This window comes from Apodemus sylvaticus, chromosome 16, assembly GCF_947179515.1.
Source record: "Apodemus sylvaticus chromosome 16, mApoSyl1.1, whole genome shotgun sequence".
NCBI lineage: Eukaryota > Metazoa > Chordata > Mammalia > Rodentia > Muridae > Apodemus > Apodemus sylvaticus.
Window position 1 is genome coordinate 56,673,694 of NC_067487.1, and position 16,699 is coordinate 56,690,392.

The 16,699-nt window shown below is 42.2% G+C and overlaps 2 protein-coding genes across 5 annotated transcripts in view; one reads left to right on the plus strand and one right to left on the minus strand.

Moving 5' to 3' along the window:
• Trappc13 (trafficking protein particle complex subunit 13) overlaps window positions 1–7,385 on the plus strand; it is a 32,913-nt gene extending 25,528 nt beyond the window's left edge. For 2 of the 4 annotated variants that reach the window (XM_052159358.1, XM_052159360.1), the window contains 5 exons: window positions 1,337–1,470; window positions 2,987–3,185; window positions 3,913–4,013; window positions 6,843–6,993; window positions 7,130–7,385. In XM_052159358.1, the coding sequence (XP_052015318.1) occupies window positions 1,337–1,470; window positions 2,987–3,185; window positions 3,913–4,013; window positions 6,843–6,993; window positions 7,130–7,231 (687 nt within the window). In that variant the 3' untranslated portion in view covers window positions 7,232–7,385. The remainder of the gene's footprint in view (window positions 1–1,336; window positions 1,471–2,986; window positions 3,186–3,912; window positions 4,014–6,842; window positions 6,994–7,129) is intronic. The other 2 variants (XM_052159359.1, XM_052159361.1) reach the window with 1 other exon arrangement.
• Window positions 7,386–7,406: 21 nt separating this feature from the next.
• Window positions 7,407–16,699, minus strand: part of Sgtb (small glutamine rich tetratricopeptide repeat co-chaperone beta) — a 35,402-nt gene continuing 26,109 nt past the window's right edge. Inside the window, exons 9-11 of the mRNA XM_052159362.1 lie at window positions 15,504–15,541; window positions 15,192–15,275; window positions 7,407–11,750 (exon numbers count right to left, since the gene is read on the minus strand). Of these exons, the coding sequence (XP_052015322.1) occupies window positions 11,639–11,750; window positions 15,192–15,275; window positions 15,504–15,541 (234 nt within the window). The 3' untranslated portion in view covers window positions 7,407–11,638. The remainder of the gene's footprint in view (window positions 11,751–15,191; window positions 15,276–15,503; window positions 15,542–16,699) is intronic.

Below are 16,699 nucleotides of genomic sequence, written 5' to 3' on the forward strand. Positions count from 1 at the left end.
CTTTCCTTTCATTTTATCTAAGCTGTTCATCATGTTACACAGAGAATTGCATTTTAAAAATTGAAGTGTGGGCCTTTGGTTATTTGAGAGCAATGGATTTATGGGATATATTTACTTATGTTCCTAAGAAAGAGTAGTAGAAAGATGTGCTTGGACGGCACATTGTTTGAGCCAACTGTGGTGGTGCAGAGGTTTAGTCAGCAGCAGTTGGGAGGCAGAGGCAGGTAGATCTGTGAGTTACCGACCACCCTTGGCTGTGTAGTTCCAGGACAGCCAGAGCTAATAGAGATAGATGCTCTGTCTAAAATAAAATAAAATAGGAAAAAAGGAAAAGAAAGGTACATTGTTTTCATTTGAGCCCATGTCTAAAAAGCTAAAGAATCTGTTTTAGGCACATTAAATTATAATTTCACTGTATTTCACACAATTTGTGACTTTTCTTCAGCATTTACAAAGCTTAAAATTCCTTAATTTGATGGCATTGTTAATTTCAGACTTCTATAACTGAAACTTTGGGAGAAAATAATTTCTGAATACCCTTGGAATAACATTTTTATTCTTTAGTCACCCAAAGGAGACCCAGAACCCAAGAGGTATAAGATTAAAGATGTTTACCAGAAATAAGCAGGAAATTCAGTGTTTTTATAAACTGAATATTTAAGTTACCTACTGACAGAAATGAATGACATCATTTTGAAATATGTCAAAGTTCAGAGAATACTCTGTGACAGAGTTAGAAGCTGAGCCGTCATCAGGCTATTTACATACTCTTATTTTAACCTTAAATATTTGCTTAAAAATGAACCCAAAAGTAACTAAGACCACATATAAGTTACCTTAATTTTAAAAATTATGCCCTAATGGGTCTAACAAAGGATTATTCATAGCTAGTGGTCTCATCTAAATTGAAGTAGTTGCATGCTAATTACATTATTTCAGAATACTCAAATGGAGACTCGGTTGTTTTCCCTCAGCACTGTCTGGTGCACCCATTACACTAAAGTTCCCCTAGCACTTTAGCGTCTGATCAGATTTAGACTTTGTGTTGTAGCTGGGATGCTAGTCAAACCCATGCTTTTGGAGCCCACAAAATGTATTCAAGTTATCCCACATCCATTGTTTGACAGGGTGTCTACTGACTAACACCTCACTTTGCTCCTGTTTATTATGGTAGGAGGAAGATTTCTTTTCTTGCATTAATTGTGATAATTTTGATTTGCAGGCATGAACTAATCACATTTGTGGTTAATACTTTTTATATAAGTAAGATATTTTTATTAAGGTTAATACTTTAAATACCATGACATTTTGGTGGATTTTTTTTCCATATCCTCAGACTGATGAAGTATTTCTTGAAGCCCAAATTCAGAATATTACAACCTCACCAATGTTTATGGAGAAAGTTTCACTAGAGCCATCCATGATGTACAATGTAACAGAATTAAATTCAGTGAACCAAGCTGGAGAATGGTGAGTATGAAATGTTTGCTATTATTTGGAAAGATGCAGGCTTTTCTATTGTAATAGATTTATTTTAAAATAATTGATGGACATAATGTTTTAGAGACGGTTTAGATTAATCAAAACCTTCCTAAGAAAGCAGTCTCACAAGCCTTGCTGTCCAGTCAGTTTCTCCTCTTGGTTTTTGTTTCCTCGTGTGCCTGTTTGTCTTAGAGGCAGAATCCCTCCATGTTGGGGAGGCTCGGCTCAAGCTGGCTTCTGCCTCAGCTTCCCGAGGGCCATCATACTCCATGTGCCCAGCTCCCCTGACTTGTGTTCATGAGGCACATTTTATGGTCCTCAGGCCAATATCGATCCTAATAGAAGCAAAGTCCATCATTGCAGCCTGCTCTGTGTGATGGACACTGTGTAAGATTGGACAAGTCTGTAATGGCACGTCTGCCGTCACTGAAGACTTCTCCTCACACCTGCTTGTACCTCCCTCTACATAAAAATAAAGAGCCTGCCTTTCCTCATCTTGTGTTGCGGTTTTCAAAAGCACTCATTCTCTCCTCGACCGCCAAGACAGGGTTTCTTTGTGAGGAAAGCTCTGTAGCCCAGGCTGGCCTGCCTGCCTCTGCCTAAGGAAGGACTAAAGGTGTGTGCCCACCGCCTGCTGTCCGTGTTCTCACACCTTTATATCAGTCTGACGCTAATCATTGTCATCCTGCAAATGACAAAACCTAAACCCGGGAAGGGTAGTAGAGGAGATGCTAGGGATGAGCGTTGGGGTGAGTGTGGATTTGACAAAGGAATTATCTCAGTATAAGGAGAATTCGGCATCAGAGCAGATGGTTTTATTGATTTTATGAAAAGTATATATGTCTTGCTATTTTGGAAGATAAGGGACAAATGAATGTGTCATTACTGTGGATGAGGAAGTAATAGCTGAATGGTGTAGCTGATTTTCTTAGTAATAACATCCTCATAAGGTGGTTAGATATAGAAAAGTTGATGATCTCCTTCACTTTAGCTGAGAAAACAGGTTTCCATTCTTCCTTCATTTGGAAAGCAATTGCTTGAGTTCGAGCAGGGTGTCTCAAGGGTGGCAATGAGATAAATGGGGTAGCACTTGCCTAGCAGGTGCAGCAGTCTGGCTTCTGACCCCAGCTACATACACACAAAGAAACAGAAGCAGCACTCTGTGCTTCAGCTGGTCTCTCTGTCCTTCCCTTTCTTCCTTTTTTGTGGAGGGAGTACTGGGGACTGAGCCAGCGCCTCACATGCTAGGCAAGTGCCAATCACTGAGCTAGCACAGCTTCTTTTTCACTTGCTATTTGAGACAGTCTTAGTAAGTTGCCCAAGCTCTTCGAACCCACTGTCTCACTAGGCAGACAGTTCTTTTTATTTGGGTTGAACTCTGACTACTCCTAGATATCTGGGCAGCAAATCACCCATTTCCTAGTCAAAAGAATTAACCGTATGAATACTGTTGCCTTCGGAAAGATACTTAATACATTTTTCTGTCTATTTCTACACTGGCCAGTGTATCTACATTTGGGTCCAGAGGATATTTGCAGCCAATGGATACACGCCAATACTTGTACTGCCTAAAGCCCAAGAAGGAATTTGCAGAAAAAGCCGGCATCATCAAGGGAGTGACAGTGATTGGGAAACTGGATATAGTGTGGAAAACAAATCTAGGTGAAAGGGGACGGTTACAGACCAGCCAGCTCCAGAGGATGGTAAGTCCAGAAAACACCATGCAGGGTTGGTGTGACAGGGCAGGTGAGCCTTACCCCTCAGCACTAAAAAGCAGAGGCCAGGAGTCACTCGTTTCTAGAAAATACTAATAGTTGTGTAGATCCATAGATAGAAAACTTGCACTGAGATTAATGGAAAATGTTTGGATGTTAGTCTCTTTAGTATGTAAGTTTTTTGTCTATTTCGTTTTGTTGTTGTTGTTGTTTTTGTTGATGATGATGATGATGATGATGTTAATTTTACCAAACAGGACTTAAGATATGAGTTATTCTTATCTCTCCTAATGCATGTTCACTGTGCATTTCATGCTCATTACATTGAGGTGTTCTGGGAGATGTCCTGAACTTTGTAGAATTACGGATTTACCAACTCAGTCCACACTTCTGTTGTTTCGAGTGTGGCCCTGGCTGGTCTATAACTGGACAACATTTTCAGATCAGAACCCCTGAATCCTAACTCATTTCTTGTCTAGTGGCAAAATTCATATTAGTTCTACTGAGTCTGGAGTAATTGTAACAAAAATAGTCCAGGCCTGCAGGGTCCTTCTAGCTGAGGTCACAGCAAAAGAGGCTGGAGTGGGAGGCTGGGCCAGAGCAGCAGTGTGTTCTCAGAAGGCCAGTGGTGTCTGTTGAGTAGGTGCAGATTCCTTCAGTAACACTGAAAGGTTTTTTTAATTATGTATTTTTACTGTTACTTTTTTTCCCACAGGCTCCAGGTTATGGAGATGTCAGGCTGTCTTTAGAGGCCATCCCAGATACTGTAAACCTAGAAGAACCATTCCATATTACCTGTAAAATCACAAACTGCAGGTAATGCCAATGCGTGGCGATGGGCATCTGTTTATACTTCCTTCACATTTCATAGTACTAAAGAATGAGCCAGCAGGTTCTTATGGGATGATAGGTTAAGAACAGTCAGATACATTTCTCTGATAATGGAATGTATCTTTAATATTAAGACAAAACATGGGTGTAAACTTAAAACAAGAGGTACTTATAGGTTAGAAATTGATTCTGATTTTTTCATCTTTTGCCTATTTTCTTTGGTAATGTTCTAAGACAGTTTTGTTACGTAGCCTAGGCTGACCCTGCCCTTGCCATCTTCTTACCCTTCTGAGTGATGAGAATGCAGACTGAAGTTTTCTGTTGTGTTTTTGAGACAAGGTCTCCCTGTGTATCGTTGCTTGCCTGCAACTACTATGTAGACCAGGCTGATGTCAAGTTCCTAGAGCTCCGGTAGCCTGTGTCTCGGAGTGATGGGATGAAAGGCGTCCACCACCATGCCCAGCTGCTAAGCAGTGTTGGCAGGCAACAGAAGAAGCAAAGGATATATAACTTAAAGGACATAAAGCCTAGAATTACATCCCAGCCAAGTCATGTTGCTAGTTCTTATATCATTTGCAGTATACCGTGAGTTTGGGAATCGCAGTAGTATTACAGTGATGAACTGCAGCTCTTCCAGAATACTGCGTAATCACTTCAATCTCATATTCAGTCAAACCCTGAGTTTTAAGGAAATAGGAACTAGCCTTCATATACAGACAAGCCTGATTCTTAGGACGCTACACACATAAGCTACACTCACGGCTACAGTTGTTTGTGAGACAGTGTCTCTGACGCAGGCTGACACTGCTTCTCTGAAGCTCAGGCCCACCTTGACCTTCCTCCCCCTCCCAGGTGTAGGTAGAAGTGCAGGTCCGCACCACCATGCTCTTGATGAAGACTGGGGCCAAACCCAGGGCCTTGTGGGAGCTAGGGAAATGCCACCAACTGAGCTGCACTCCCACACCCTCACACTTCACAGAAAATTTGAGATTAGTTTTGTGGTAGCATCCTTGTCATCTCTGACTGGACTGGGAATTATTCACAGCTTTTATATACCGTGCTTGCAAATTATAAAATCTCTGTGAACATTCAGGCAAAGATATGCAAATATAGGGTATGTCCAGGGGATTTTAGTTTCGAGGGTTTTGAGTGTTTGAAATAAGCTCACTGACTAACAAAGTATTGTAAATGTTTTTAATTAATTTTTTGATGTTCATTTTAATGAAATGATGATTCAACTAGGTTTTCTAACTTACTTAAGAGTTTCTTTTTTTTTTTGGGTGTTTTTGGATTTGGTTTTTTCAAGACAGGGTTTCTCTGTATAGCCCTGGCTGTCCTGGAACTCACTCTGTAGACCAGGCTGGCCTCGAACTCAGAAATCCGCCTGCTTCTGCCTCCCAGAGTGCTGGGATTACAGGTGTGCGCCACCACCGCCTGGCATACTTAAGAGTTCCAATTTCCTCATGTATAAAAATCCAGTCTACACACATGTACATACCAACATACAACATGCACATTACAGCAGAGGAGAAGGGAGAGTGTGGGTGTGGCCCAGTTGGTGAGTGTCTTCCTAAGTCCTGCAATGCCCTGATTTTGATCTCTAGCCAGTGCTTGTAATACCAGCACTTGCGAAACAAAGGAAAGAGACCCAAAAGTTCAAGGCCATCTTCATCTACCAAGAGAGTGTGCGGGCAGTCCAGAGTACTAGAGACTCAGTCTTAGGAGTGAGCTGGCTTAGTGGGTTACAGCACTTGCTGCTAAGCATGAAGACCTGAGTTCGAATCCCAGAACCCATCTGGTAGAGTGACTGAAGAGTAATAGAAGACCAGCTCTGCACTGACCTCCATGTGCACAGCGTGGCACATGCACACCCGCACGTAGCACACATGCAAAACACATGGGTACGGGAAATACGTAATACATTATAGAACTGACTGAGAAAATCATGTTGTGCATCTAAAATGGTCTCTAACACAAAGAGCATTTCTAATCGTTAGGGAGATAGAAACATGTAAAAGCAAATATTCAATATGTAAGTTAAATCCTAAGTAAATATTGAAATAGGAACCAAATCCTAAAGCACACAGAAGCTGAGGAACCAAAAGTAAAGGAGAAACTAGAAATCTGTTCTGAGCCTGCTAGCTCAGTGGCACACACACTTTGAAAATGCCCAGCAAGCTTGTGAGGGAGTGCCGTGAGCAAGCCCGAAGGGCTTCCTCTCAGGGTCCTGTCAGTCACTTCCTAAGTTAGCCACATACTAAAACAACAAGTTATTTCTTCCATGAAAAGGACTAAGCAGACATTGGCTGTCCTTTTCTGTGGAGTTCTCAGTAGAATGGGTAAGAGACACAGCAGGAAGGCAAGATTCAGATGCCTGAGTCTAGAGAAAAGGCGAGGCCAGCGACTGCAGCGGCAGGGAGCCCACGAGCACTAACAACTGGAACACCACCTCAGCAGCCAGTGGGTGTGCGGCTGCTGTGACCCTGGACGACGCTGTCCCTTCATTTTCCTTATCATGACTTTTGGGTTGTTTTGCTTTCTGGGACAGTACCTCTTTATAGCCCAGGCTGGCCTCACACTTGCTATGTAGCTGAGGCTGGCCTCAAACTTCTGATCCATCTACTTTTAACTCCCAAAAGGTTCCTCCCTCCTTCATTCTATCTTAGGCTGAATAATGACATGTTCAGTTTTCCACTCTTTCTGGTTCTTATTCTCCTGGACACCCAGAAAGTAAACTTACTGAAAAACCAGAAGGAATGTGATGGTATCTGCGTAGGAAATAAACAGATTTATCCTGGTTTCTGATTGCTTCAGCAGTGAGAGGACGATGGACCTGGTGCTGGAGATGTGCGACACCAGCTCTGTCCACTGGTGTGGGATTTCAGGAAGACAGCTGGGGAAGCTGCACCCCAGCTCCTCGCTCTGCCTGGCCCTGACGCTCCTGTCCTCCGTGCAGGGGCTCCAAGTACGTCCTCTGTCAAGTAATTTCATTAGGGTGGGATAAGTCATCATTTCCGATGGCTGTGTTTCCCATGGTAATTATCAATGAGTGAACACTGAGGGGCATCTCATTCACCCTCTCTCTCTCTCTCTCTTTCTAGAGTGTCTCTGGTTTAAGACTCACTGACACATTTTTAAAGAGAACATACGAGTATGATGACATCGCGCAAGTCTGCGTGGTCTCGGCAGCCGTGGAAGCCTGAAGGAAGCCCTAATGTCAGACTTCTTGTGTCACCACAGAAATGCTCTCTGTATTTTGTCAGCCTTGTGCAATGATCAGTAGCAAAAATAAGTATATGTTATTTAAATTTGTTTCCTGTAAAGCAGTTAAATATTAAATGTTTGTTGTAAAAAACAGTAGTTTTATCTTGTGAATTAACGTATTTTGTGTCCTTTAAGATAACTGTCATATTTTGTTTCCAACAAGCTCATCTTTGAGGCTTTTTGTCCAACAAGTATATAAAAAGCAGTCAGCAAAGCTTTTTGTAAAGGGCCAGGTATCAGATGTCTGACGCTCTGTGGACAGATGAATCCTGCCATCTGAGCAGACTAGCAGGTGTATCCATGGTTGATGGCACCTGCTTGCCAAGGCCCCTAGGCGGCATGCTAACTCTGTCTGGGAGACACCATTTGTTTTAGGATTATCAAATTTTCATAATACTTAATGTAGAGATTTAGTTAAACTAAATATAGTTAACTACAGGCTCTTTCCTAGGTGCTTAGTCAATAAAAGAAGGGCCTGTTTAAAACAATTCAGGTACCCTTCCTGCAACCTGATTATTTCCTGACTCACACAGGATAAACATTTTTAGTTGTTTTCAAAATCGTTGTATGGGTGCATGTCTGTCTTAGCGTATACATACCAACACACATTAACAGACACTCAGGAGCGGGCCAGGATTGATGGACTCATTTAACTTTCAACAATTGAGTAATTATCTAGCTTTAACTCAAAGACTCCGGGGGTTTTCCCCACTGAAGAATAAAGAGCTTATTTTCCTAATACACATTTAAATGATTCCAACTTTATATCTGATTCTTAACTCTCTAACATGTACTAATATACAAGGTTTATTTGTCCATTTAATTACAACCATTCAGGAGCTGGAGAGATGGCTCAGAGGTTAAGAGTGCTAACTGCTCTTCCAGTGGTCACAAGTTCATTTCCCAGCAACCACATGGTGGCTCACAACCATATGTAACGGGTTCTACTGCCCTCTTCTGGTGTGTCTGAAGACAGCAACAGTGTATTCATACATTAAATAAATAAATAGTTCTAAAAATTATATAACTCATTACAATGGAGGACTGCATTAATTCAAAGACAAAACCTGTTTTCTTAAATGCATAATTATTTATTGCCATGACAAATTGTTTGGTCCAAAATGAAAGGTATATTTAGAAGACTTGCCCCTCACATTAGTCATGATTGATGAATGTGTGCAAAATGAAATACAAGCAGTAAGAACTGAGGTCCGTTCCTTTAGGATGACAGACTGGTCAAGTCATATTTATCAGCATCCTCTTGTGACTGAACCACTGTTTCATTCAGTCAGAATGTACAACATATTCTGCTATATTCTTCGAGTTACAAAGTCTCTTCTGTGTATAAACAACATAGCTGTGTATTATTCGTACTTTAAATAAAGGATAGATAATGCCATCTTATAAAGGATCTGAGTCAACTATTATAAAAACTAGATTGATGATTTGATACAGTAAATGAAAATTCCATTTCCATAAAAAGGACATGTTGGGTTTTGCATAGCACGGTAACAGCTTCAGCTACTCCAGTGAAATGGGTTCATGGAAGTCAGGCATCACTAATTAGAACTTATGGAAGTATTCAATGCCCTGTTTCTCTTAGCAAGTGCATTTCCTAGACAAGAATGCTGGGGAAGTATCTTAAACTTTTAAGACAGCTAGCTCAATCAGACCATACCAAAAAATTCTTGAAATAGCTTACAGTGTGATGATTCCAATGTGATGGGCAAACCTGAAGAGTAAAGGGTGTCCTGAATATAAAGAAAATCTATGGAAGTGGGAGGCAACTTCTGTGTCTATTCCTTCCCAAAGAAACAAAATAGATCCTTGAAGTGGAAGATCCACTGGTTTCTGTATTTCACATAAGAACTGCATTAGCACATGAAGATAGTGTTCAAACTGTTAATTCTTGCCAGAGTATGACTGCTCAAATGAGTTGGGGACTGTTTCTTCCTTGTCTGTTTTGCAAGAGTTATAGAGAATGGATATTCTCTCCTAAGACCTCTGAAATCATCTGAGCCTTATTTTTTTTTTCCTGGAAGGTACTGAATTTTTTAACAGAGACAGGCCTATTCAGCTTAGCTTCCTCACAAAGATTTGTTTCCCAAATTTGCTAAATACAGAAATCTAGAGCAAGCCATGAGGTTTTCTAATTGTCCGTTTTGTTGTTGTTTGGGTTGTTAGGTTTTGTTTTCTACTGGGGTGTTTTGGGTTTTGATTTTTGTTTCTGAGACAGGGTTCATGTAGCCCAGGCTAGCATGTAGCCCAGGCTAGCATCTTACTGTGTAGCCAAGAGTGATGCTACCTGGTCCTGACTACCTCTCGCGTGCTGGGACTCCAGGTGCACACCACCATGCCTGTTGCAGTGCTAGGGAAGGGGTGAGCCAGGGCTTCCTTCACATGTGCTGGGCAAGCACGACTGACCGACCGTGCTCCCAGTCATCCTGGTTTCCTTTATCAGCTCCAGGATCTGTTCAGTGGTACATCTGCTCTTTGTTCCCATCTGTTTCCTTTCTAATGCAGTGACGATGAGAACCCTGGTCTCAGACAGCACTCGGGCATTTTCATCTCTCTCGTACTGCCCGTTTGTATTTCCTCTTTCCTAGTTGATACACCAAGGATTCACCAATTTTATTGAATTAAAAGCACATTCTAGGATTATCAACATTGAATGACTGGTTTTTACTTAAGTGTCAATTTTTCATTTTCTTTGATTATAGTTTGAACTTTTATGGAACCAATGAGTGCTTCTCCCTGTAAAGATGCTGAATGAGCTTCCACAGCACAGTTCGTCAGAGGCCCTCCTATTTAAGCCCTGCTCTCTCCAGAACTGTGTTTTGTTTGTCCCAAGTGAGCCTGAGCAGGTGCCAGCTGGCAATAAATTACCTGTTACCTCTGACCTTTTATTCTAAAGTTGAGTCCTAACTGCACAGTGTACTGCTTAAAATGGGGATTCCAAGCAGGATGATATAACCCTAAACCTGAATTTAGAATTAATTTCCCATCACTTGATGTTTATAGTGAAATTACAGAACCACTGTCTCAGAAAAGGCAAAATAAGAAAAGGTTAGTTTTGAAACCTCAAGATACTAAACACACAGCTTTGCGAACAGTATGGGAAGGCCCCACCCCCTCATCAATTTTAAACTGCTTCCTTTTTCACCTTTCCCTCAGCACTTGTAATTACACTTCAGCCCCATTCAACCAAGATTTTGATTAATAAGGCAATTCCGTTTGAAATGAGCTTTCTCGTCCGTCAGTGCACCGAGAGTCCCCCCATTAATATCATGTCATTTCTTCCTGCTGACCACATGCCAGATGCATAGTGTGGCATCCAACTGAAAATAGGATATTTGAAGTCTCCTGTTACATTTAAATTGCAATAAATTAAAGTTAAGCATAAGAACTGACATGCCAAGCCAAACTGCACCAAAGGATAACACACATGAACAGTGTTAGGGATAGAGGCTTCTGTTAGCCATCAAATAATGGTAAGGTAAAGACAATCATCATCGTCGTAGTCGTCGTCGTCGTTGTCTTTGATGGGCACATAATTAAATTCCACTTAGGAATCCCATAATCTGGGGACACGTCAGTGGCTTCTTTAAATGTAATTAGATAGTGCCCTAGGTAAGTTTACCAGCAATGAAATTGTGACAGTTAAGCTGTGACAATTCAATGAAGCAGTTCTGTCACTGACCTGACCGGCATCGTGAAGGATTTCTAAGTATGTTTAAGTATGTACTTAACTGGCCATGCGAATGCTATCAACACAAAGCTACAGACAAGATTAGTTAAAAAATCTATGCAGAAAACCTGAGCATACTACCTTTGCTTTCTATACATTCACAGTATCTTCAGAGCATCACTTGTGATAGACATGTGTCGCTGATGGTAGCACATGCCATGCGTCTCTCCAGATGTGCTGCCGAGCACATTTCTTCTAAACCAGCATCGCCCCTCTCGAGACCACTGCCTAGGCAAACCTGCAGCTTAAGAACTTTCCAATAAATAGCCCTACTATTCAATAAATATACTCTGTACTAAGTCTAATATACAAATATGATGATAAAAGTTTTAAAATGGATGGACCCTTGTCCCAGGGCTGTGTTCGCCCTTAACAAAGCTACTTACTGATCACTGCTTTCCAAAGGAGTCTGTAATTATGTTCAAGTCTGCTTGTGGTAAACTATTATCTAAACAGATGTATTCTCTCAGGTTTACACAGGAGACTTCCTTGTTATTTTCAGACATTGTATAGGGTGGTTTTTGTTACTTTGTTTTTGGCTATTATCTACAGGTGTACATGTCTGAATGTTTGTACTGGGGCGAGGGTCCCGGTCAAGTCAGGAGTGTTCCTCGGTGCTGCTGCTGAAGGATCTGCTCCGGATGTGATTTCTCAGCTGCTCTATGAGTTCAGGATTCTGTTGTTGTATCTGCTGCGCAAACTGCTGCCCCCTGCAGGACAAAAGCAGAATGAACTGGGGGCTTTACAGTCACAGAATACTCTTGAACTAGAGGTGCTGTAGGACTCTCAAAGGGAATTTTCCTTATGAACACATGTTTTAGAGCCATATTACCACTCTTCCACATAGCATGATTACAGGGCAGAGAGTTCACATGGGGTATGTGTATGGTGTGTGTTTGTGTACATTTCATGTGTCTTCTTTTGCACAAGGACAAGTGCACATGTGGAGGTCAAAGGTCAGCTGTTAGTATTGTTCCTTGGGTATAGTTCATTTTTGTTGGTTTGTTTTATTGAATATTTTCTTTATTTACATTTCAAATGTTTTCCCCTTTCCAGGTCTCCCCTCCAGAAACCCAATCCTCCCCTGCTCCTGCCTCTATGAGGGTGTGCCCCCCACCCTCTCCCCTCTTCCTGCCCAAACATTCCCCAACACTAGGGCATCAAACATCCTCAGGCTCAAGGGCCTCTCCTCCCACTGATGTCCAACAAGGTCATCCTCTGCCACATATTGGACTAGCACCCTGGGTCCCTCCATGTGTATTCTTTGGTTGGTGGTCCAGTCCCTGGGATCCCTCCGGGGTCTGGCCTGTTGACACTGTCGTTCCTTCCATGGGAGGGAAAGTAAGCAGACCCAGGATTATGGATTCAAGTCTGTTCAAGCAGACTTGAACATAATTATAGACTCCTTTGGAAAGCAGTGATCAGTAAGTAGCCTTGTTAAGGGCGAACACAGCCTTGGGACAAGGGTCCATCCATTTTAAAACTTTTATCATCATATTTGTATATTAGACTTAGTACAGAGTATATTTATTGAATAGTAGGGCTATTACTGGAAAGTTCCCTCAGCTCCTTCAATCCCTTTTCCTTCTCCTCCATCAAGGACCTGTGATTTTGAGAATTTTGAGAGAATTGCTCTTTCTAACTCTATGAAGAATAAAGAGTTTAGACAGTCTATAAAAGCTACCATTGAGGCTCCTGGGTCTGCTCACTTTTCTGAGTCCTGATGAAACTCCTTTTGTTTCTGCCTCTTTCATTTGGATGCTGGTCAGAAACTATGCAGAATTTGTCTGTTACTCTGGACTTCCGTAGTCTTTCTCTGAAGCTGGATTCTCCGCCATTTGCCTGTGGTGTTTCTGCCATGTGGCTGACCTCCATGCTGGCTTAGCGCAAACAGCAATGGGGTTTTTTGCGGGGGGGGGGGGGGGGGGGTAAGGGGCGGGTCATTTGTTTGTTTGGATTTTTGTTCTAATTTTTCCTTCTCTTTTCCATTCTTCTCTGGGCATCGGCTCAGAGTTATAGCTTGCCTGTCCTGGTTTTTTTTTTTCCCTTTAAACTCTAATGAGATGGTCCTTTAAGTTACAATAAAATAAGTTTATCACAAATTCCTCAGTTTGTGACCTCAATTACATGTATTAAGCATGATAATCACGCCACTTAAGGATCGCTCTAAAAATTTAACATCCTAGGTGGTGATTGGTTTTAAGAACAGATTAGAAACTGGAACTGTGGCTTCCTATAAACTTGATGGGGCAATCAGATACATATTCAAAATGCAATGTCTTGGGCAATTCCGATGGACAGTAATGTGCTTACGTGTGTGGAGTCAGTTTATAAGTGCCCCAGAAGCTGGTCTGATTTCCTAAGTGTTCCGAACATTAATAATGTAACACACAACCTGACCTTAAAACTCAGTGTACTTCTTTACTTTTGTGGTGCTAGGGACTAAACCCAGTGAGGGCTCTACCACTAAAGCAAGGGTGATTTTAAACCATGTATGTGGCCCATTTTGGAATCCCAGGACACTCAGGAAGATCACCGTAAACTGGAAGTCAACATGGGCTACATAGCAAGACGATGTGTCAAAAAACTGATTTTAAAATATGGATCTGCATGTAATCGATACATATTTTCAGTAGACATATGACTATGACTTAAATCCCAGAGTAGTTATTCAAGCTTACAAAATTAAAAAAAAAAGATAAACTCATTGATGAAACTGAGGGATTAATTGCTTTCCATATGAGATCATGGTGAGTGTGTATCAGTGAGCAGGGCATCAATCCTTAGGGACCCTCTGTAAGTGTAGATGACAGTCCTGAGATCCCAGGGACCCTCTGTAAGTGTAGATGACAGTATTGACATCCCATGACCCCAAATCCATACTAAAAACAACAAAAACTTAGCTGGACCTCAAAAGACTAAGCTCTTCAGAAGATGTCCTGAGCCCTCAGGAAGTTAAGACGTGTTCCTCAGTTACCAGTTATGGATGGAAACTAACTCTTGTTTCTGTTTTGTTTGTTTGTTCGCTTGCTTGCTGCCATGGGGTATCATCATGTAGAACTGGTTAGTCTGGAATTCACAGAAGGTCCACCTGCCTCTGCTTCCCAAGTACTGGAAATAAAGGTGTACACCACCACACCAGGGTTCTGCCTACTTTTACTGTTAATGACTCCTTTTAGAGATCTGCTAGAATGTGAAAATTCTATAGAGAGAGGAAAAACAGTCTGTGAGCATGCATGATTTTCCCCAAAAGAATGTAGAGCCGGCCACAGCCCAGGTCTTCTGCCTCCTAGGGACCCTTCACTTTGAAATGCGACTTCAATTTATCAACTTCTTAGAAATGTCATATGTTGGATTAGGCAAGTCATTTTAACTGGAAACAATTAAAATGAAATTTTATACGGTACCAAAGGCATGCTTGTTGCTGTTAAGTAACTTTGTGCTGGTTAGCTTTTTGCCAGTTTGACACACTCCTAAGCCCATCAAGAAAGAGAATATCGTGCTGGGCGGTGGTGGTGCATGCCTTTAATCCCAGCACTTGGAAGGCAGAGGCAGGCGGATTTCTGAGTCCGAAGCCAGCCTGGTCTACAGAATGAGTTCCAGGACAGCCAGGACAAGAGAGAGAGAGAGAGAGAGGGAGAGAGGGAGGGAGGGAGGGAGAGAGGGAGGGAGGGAGGGAGGGAGGGAGGGAGGGAGGGAGGGAAGGAAGGAAGGAAGGAAGGAAGGAAGGAAGGAAGGAAGGAAGGAAGGAAGGAAGGAAGGAAGGAAGGAAGGAAGGAAAGAGAATATCAACTGAGGAATTGTCTCCATCAGATTGGCCTACAGATAAGTGTGGAATATCTTTCTGATAATGATTAATGTGTGAGGCTCCAGCACACGGGAAGGGGTACCACCCTTGGATGGAGTCCTCGGCTGTACAAGAAAGCAAGCTGGGAGAGACACAGCACACAAGCCAGCGAGCAGCAGCACCCCTCTGTGGTCTCTGCTTCCGTTCCCGCCTCCAGGTTCCTGCCTTGAGTTCTTGCTCTGACTTCCCTTCACGATGGACTGACTATAAACCATAAGCTGAAATGAAGCCTTTCCTCCCCAAGCTGCTTTTTGTCACCTTGTCTTACCAGTTCAATAGGACACAAGGCAGGGTAAGCACTCACGCTTGGATAAGGCTAGACAGGTCTGTTAGGCCTCCAACTCCAGCTGCAGGTCCTCCGATGGCATTTGTCATCATCCCTGACATTCTAGGGTAATAAGAGACAAACCATGGAGATCAGCATATATTCCTCATGGGAAGGAAAAACCAGTGAAATATGTCAGATCTTCGAAGGGACTGGGTCAGATGTGCAAGCTGATCTTAAGGGTCCAAGTGACTGGAATTCAGTGCATTTTTATCAATTCTGAGCTGATACACTTTAATTAGGAGCCCGGCAATGAGAAGGGAAAAGGCATACGGAGTCCTTTATACTTACAGCTGCTGAACTTGAGGGTTCTGCATTAAACTTGCAGCCTATAATTGAAAAATAGTATTGCCCATTAAAATGACAGTAATGCCTAGGGAGGATGTTACAAAGATGTTGGAAGGGCGGAGGGATGCACGATGCACACCCTAACACGGGGTGGAATTTTAGTGTGCTATACAAAGGAAATGGGAGGGTTCAAGAGAGAAGGTACTAGAATTATAATCAATGGGGACAATGAGATCACAGACAGTTACAATAGATACACGGATAACCAGAGGGCATTGCCATTACTGATCAGATCAATGAGTCAAAAGGCAAAACGAAACTTTGAAACTATAAAGTTTTAAATCTTAAGAGACAGCCAGGTGGTGGTGGCACACACCGGTAATCCCAGCACTCTGGGAGGCAGAGGCAGGTGGATTTCTGAGTTCGAGGCCAGCCTGGTCTACAGAGTGAGCTCCAGGACAGCCAGGACTACACAGAGAAACCCATTCTCGAAAAAACAAATCCAAAAAACAAAAAAACAAAAAAGCAACAAACTTAAGAGACACTGCCAAAGAGATGCTAGTGACTGTACTGTGGAGACCAGCTCAGGCCTTTCAGGCAGGCTGGAGATGAAGGAAGGTCCCCATGCTTCCTTCACAGAGTAACAGTGGCAGACTGACCGAGCTCAGAACTCCATGTTAAAGCATCAAGCCGGTCCTTTTGTTATTTAGCTTCTTTATAATTTTCATCAGTTTCTATTTTCATGTTTTTGGCAGGCCTGAGGGCTGAGCCCAGGGTGTCTTGAATACCACGCATATGTCCTAACACTGAACGACAGTCTCAGCTCTCACTTTGTTTAAGTATTTATTATAACAGTGCCGGGAAATCACGCAGAGTTGTCATGAATGCTATCCAAGTACTCTGACGCTGAGGCCCACCCACAAGCCCGCTGGCCCGTTCTTAAGAGTCAAAGATGTGCTTCTAACCCTCCTGTCTTGCAGCTCCCACAAGGGGTGCTCACACTGTATTTTGTTATATAGCAGCTTACAGACTAAGTGTAATCTGAAACTAAATTCCATTTTTATATTACAGTAATATAACCTGAGGCCTAGAAATGAGCAAGCCAGGTTTTAAAGTATCAGAGACTTACAAAGGACTATACATTTCCCAGCTAATAGGTGAGAAAGTCAACCAAATTGATAAGAGACTGTGTCTTTTGG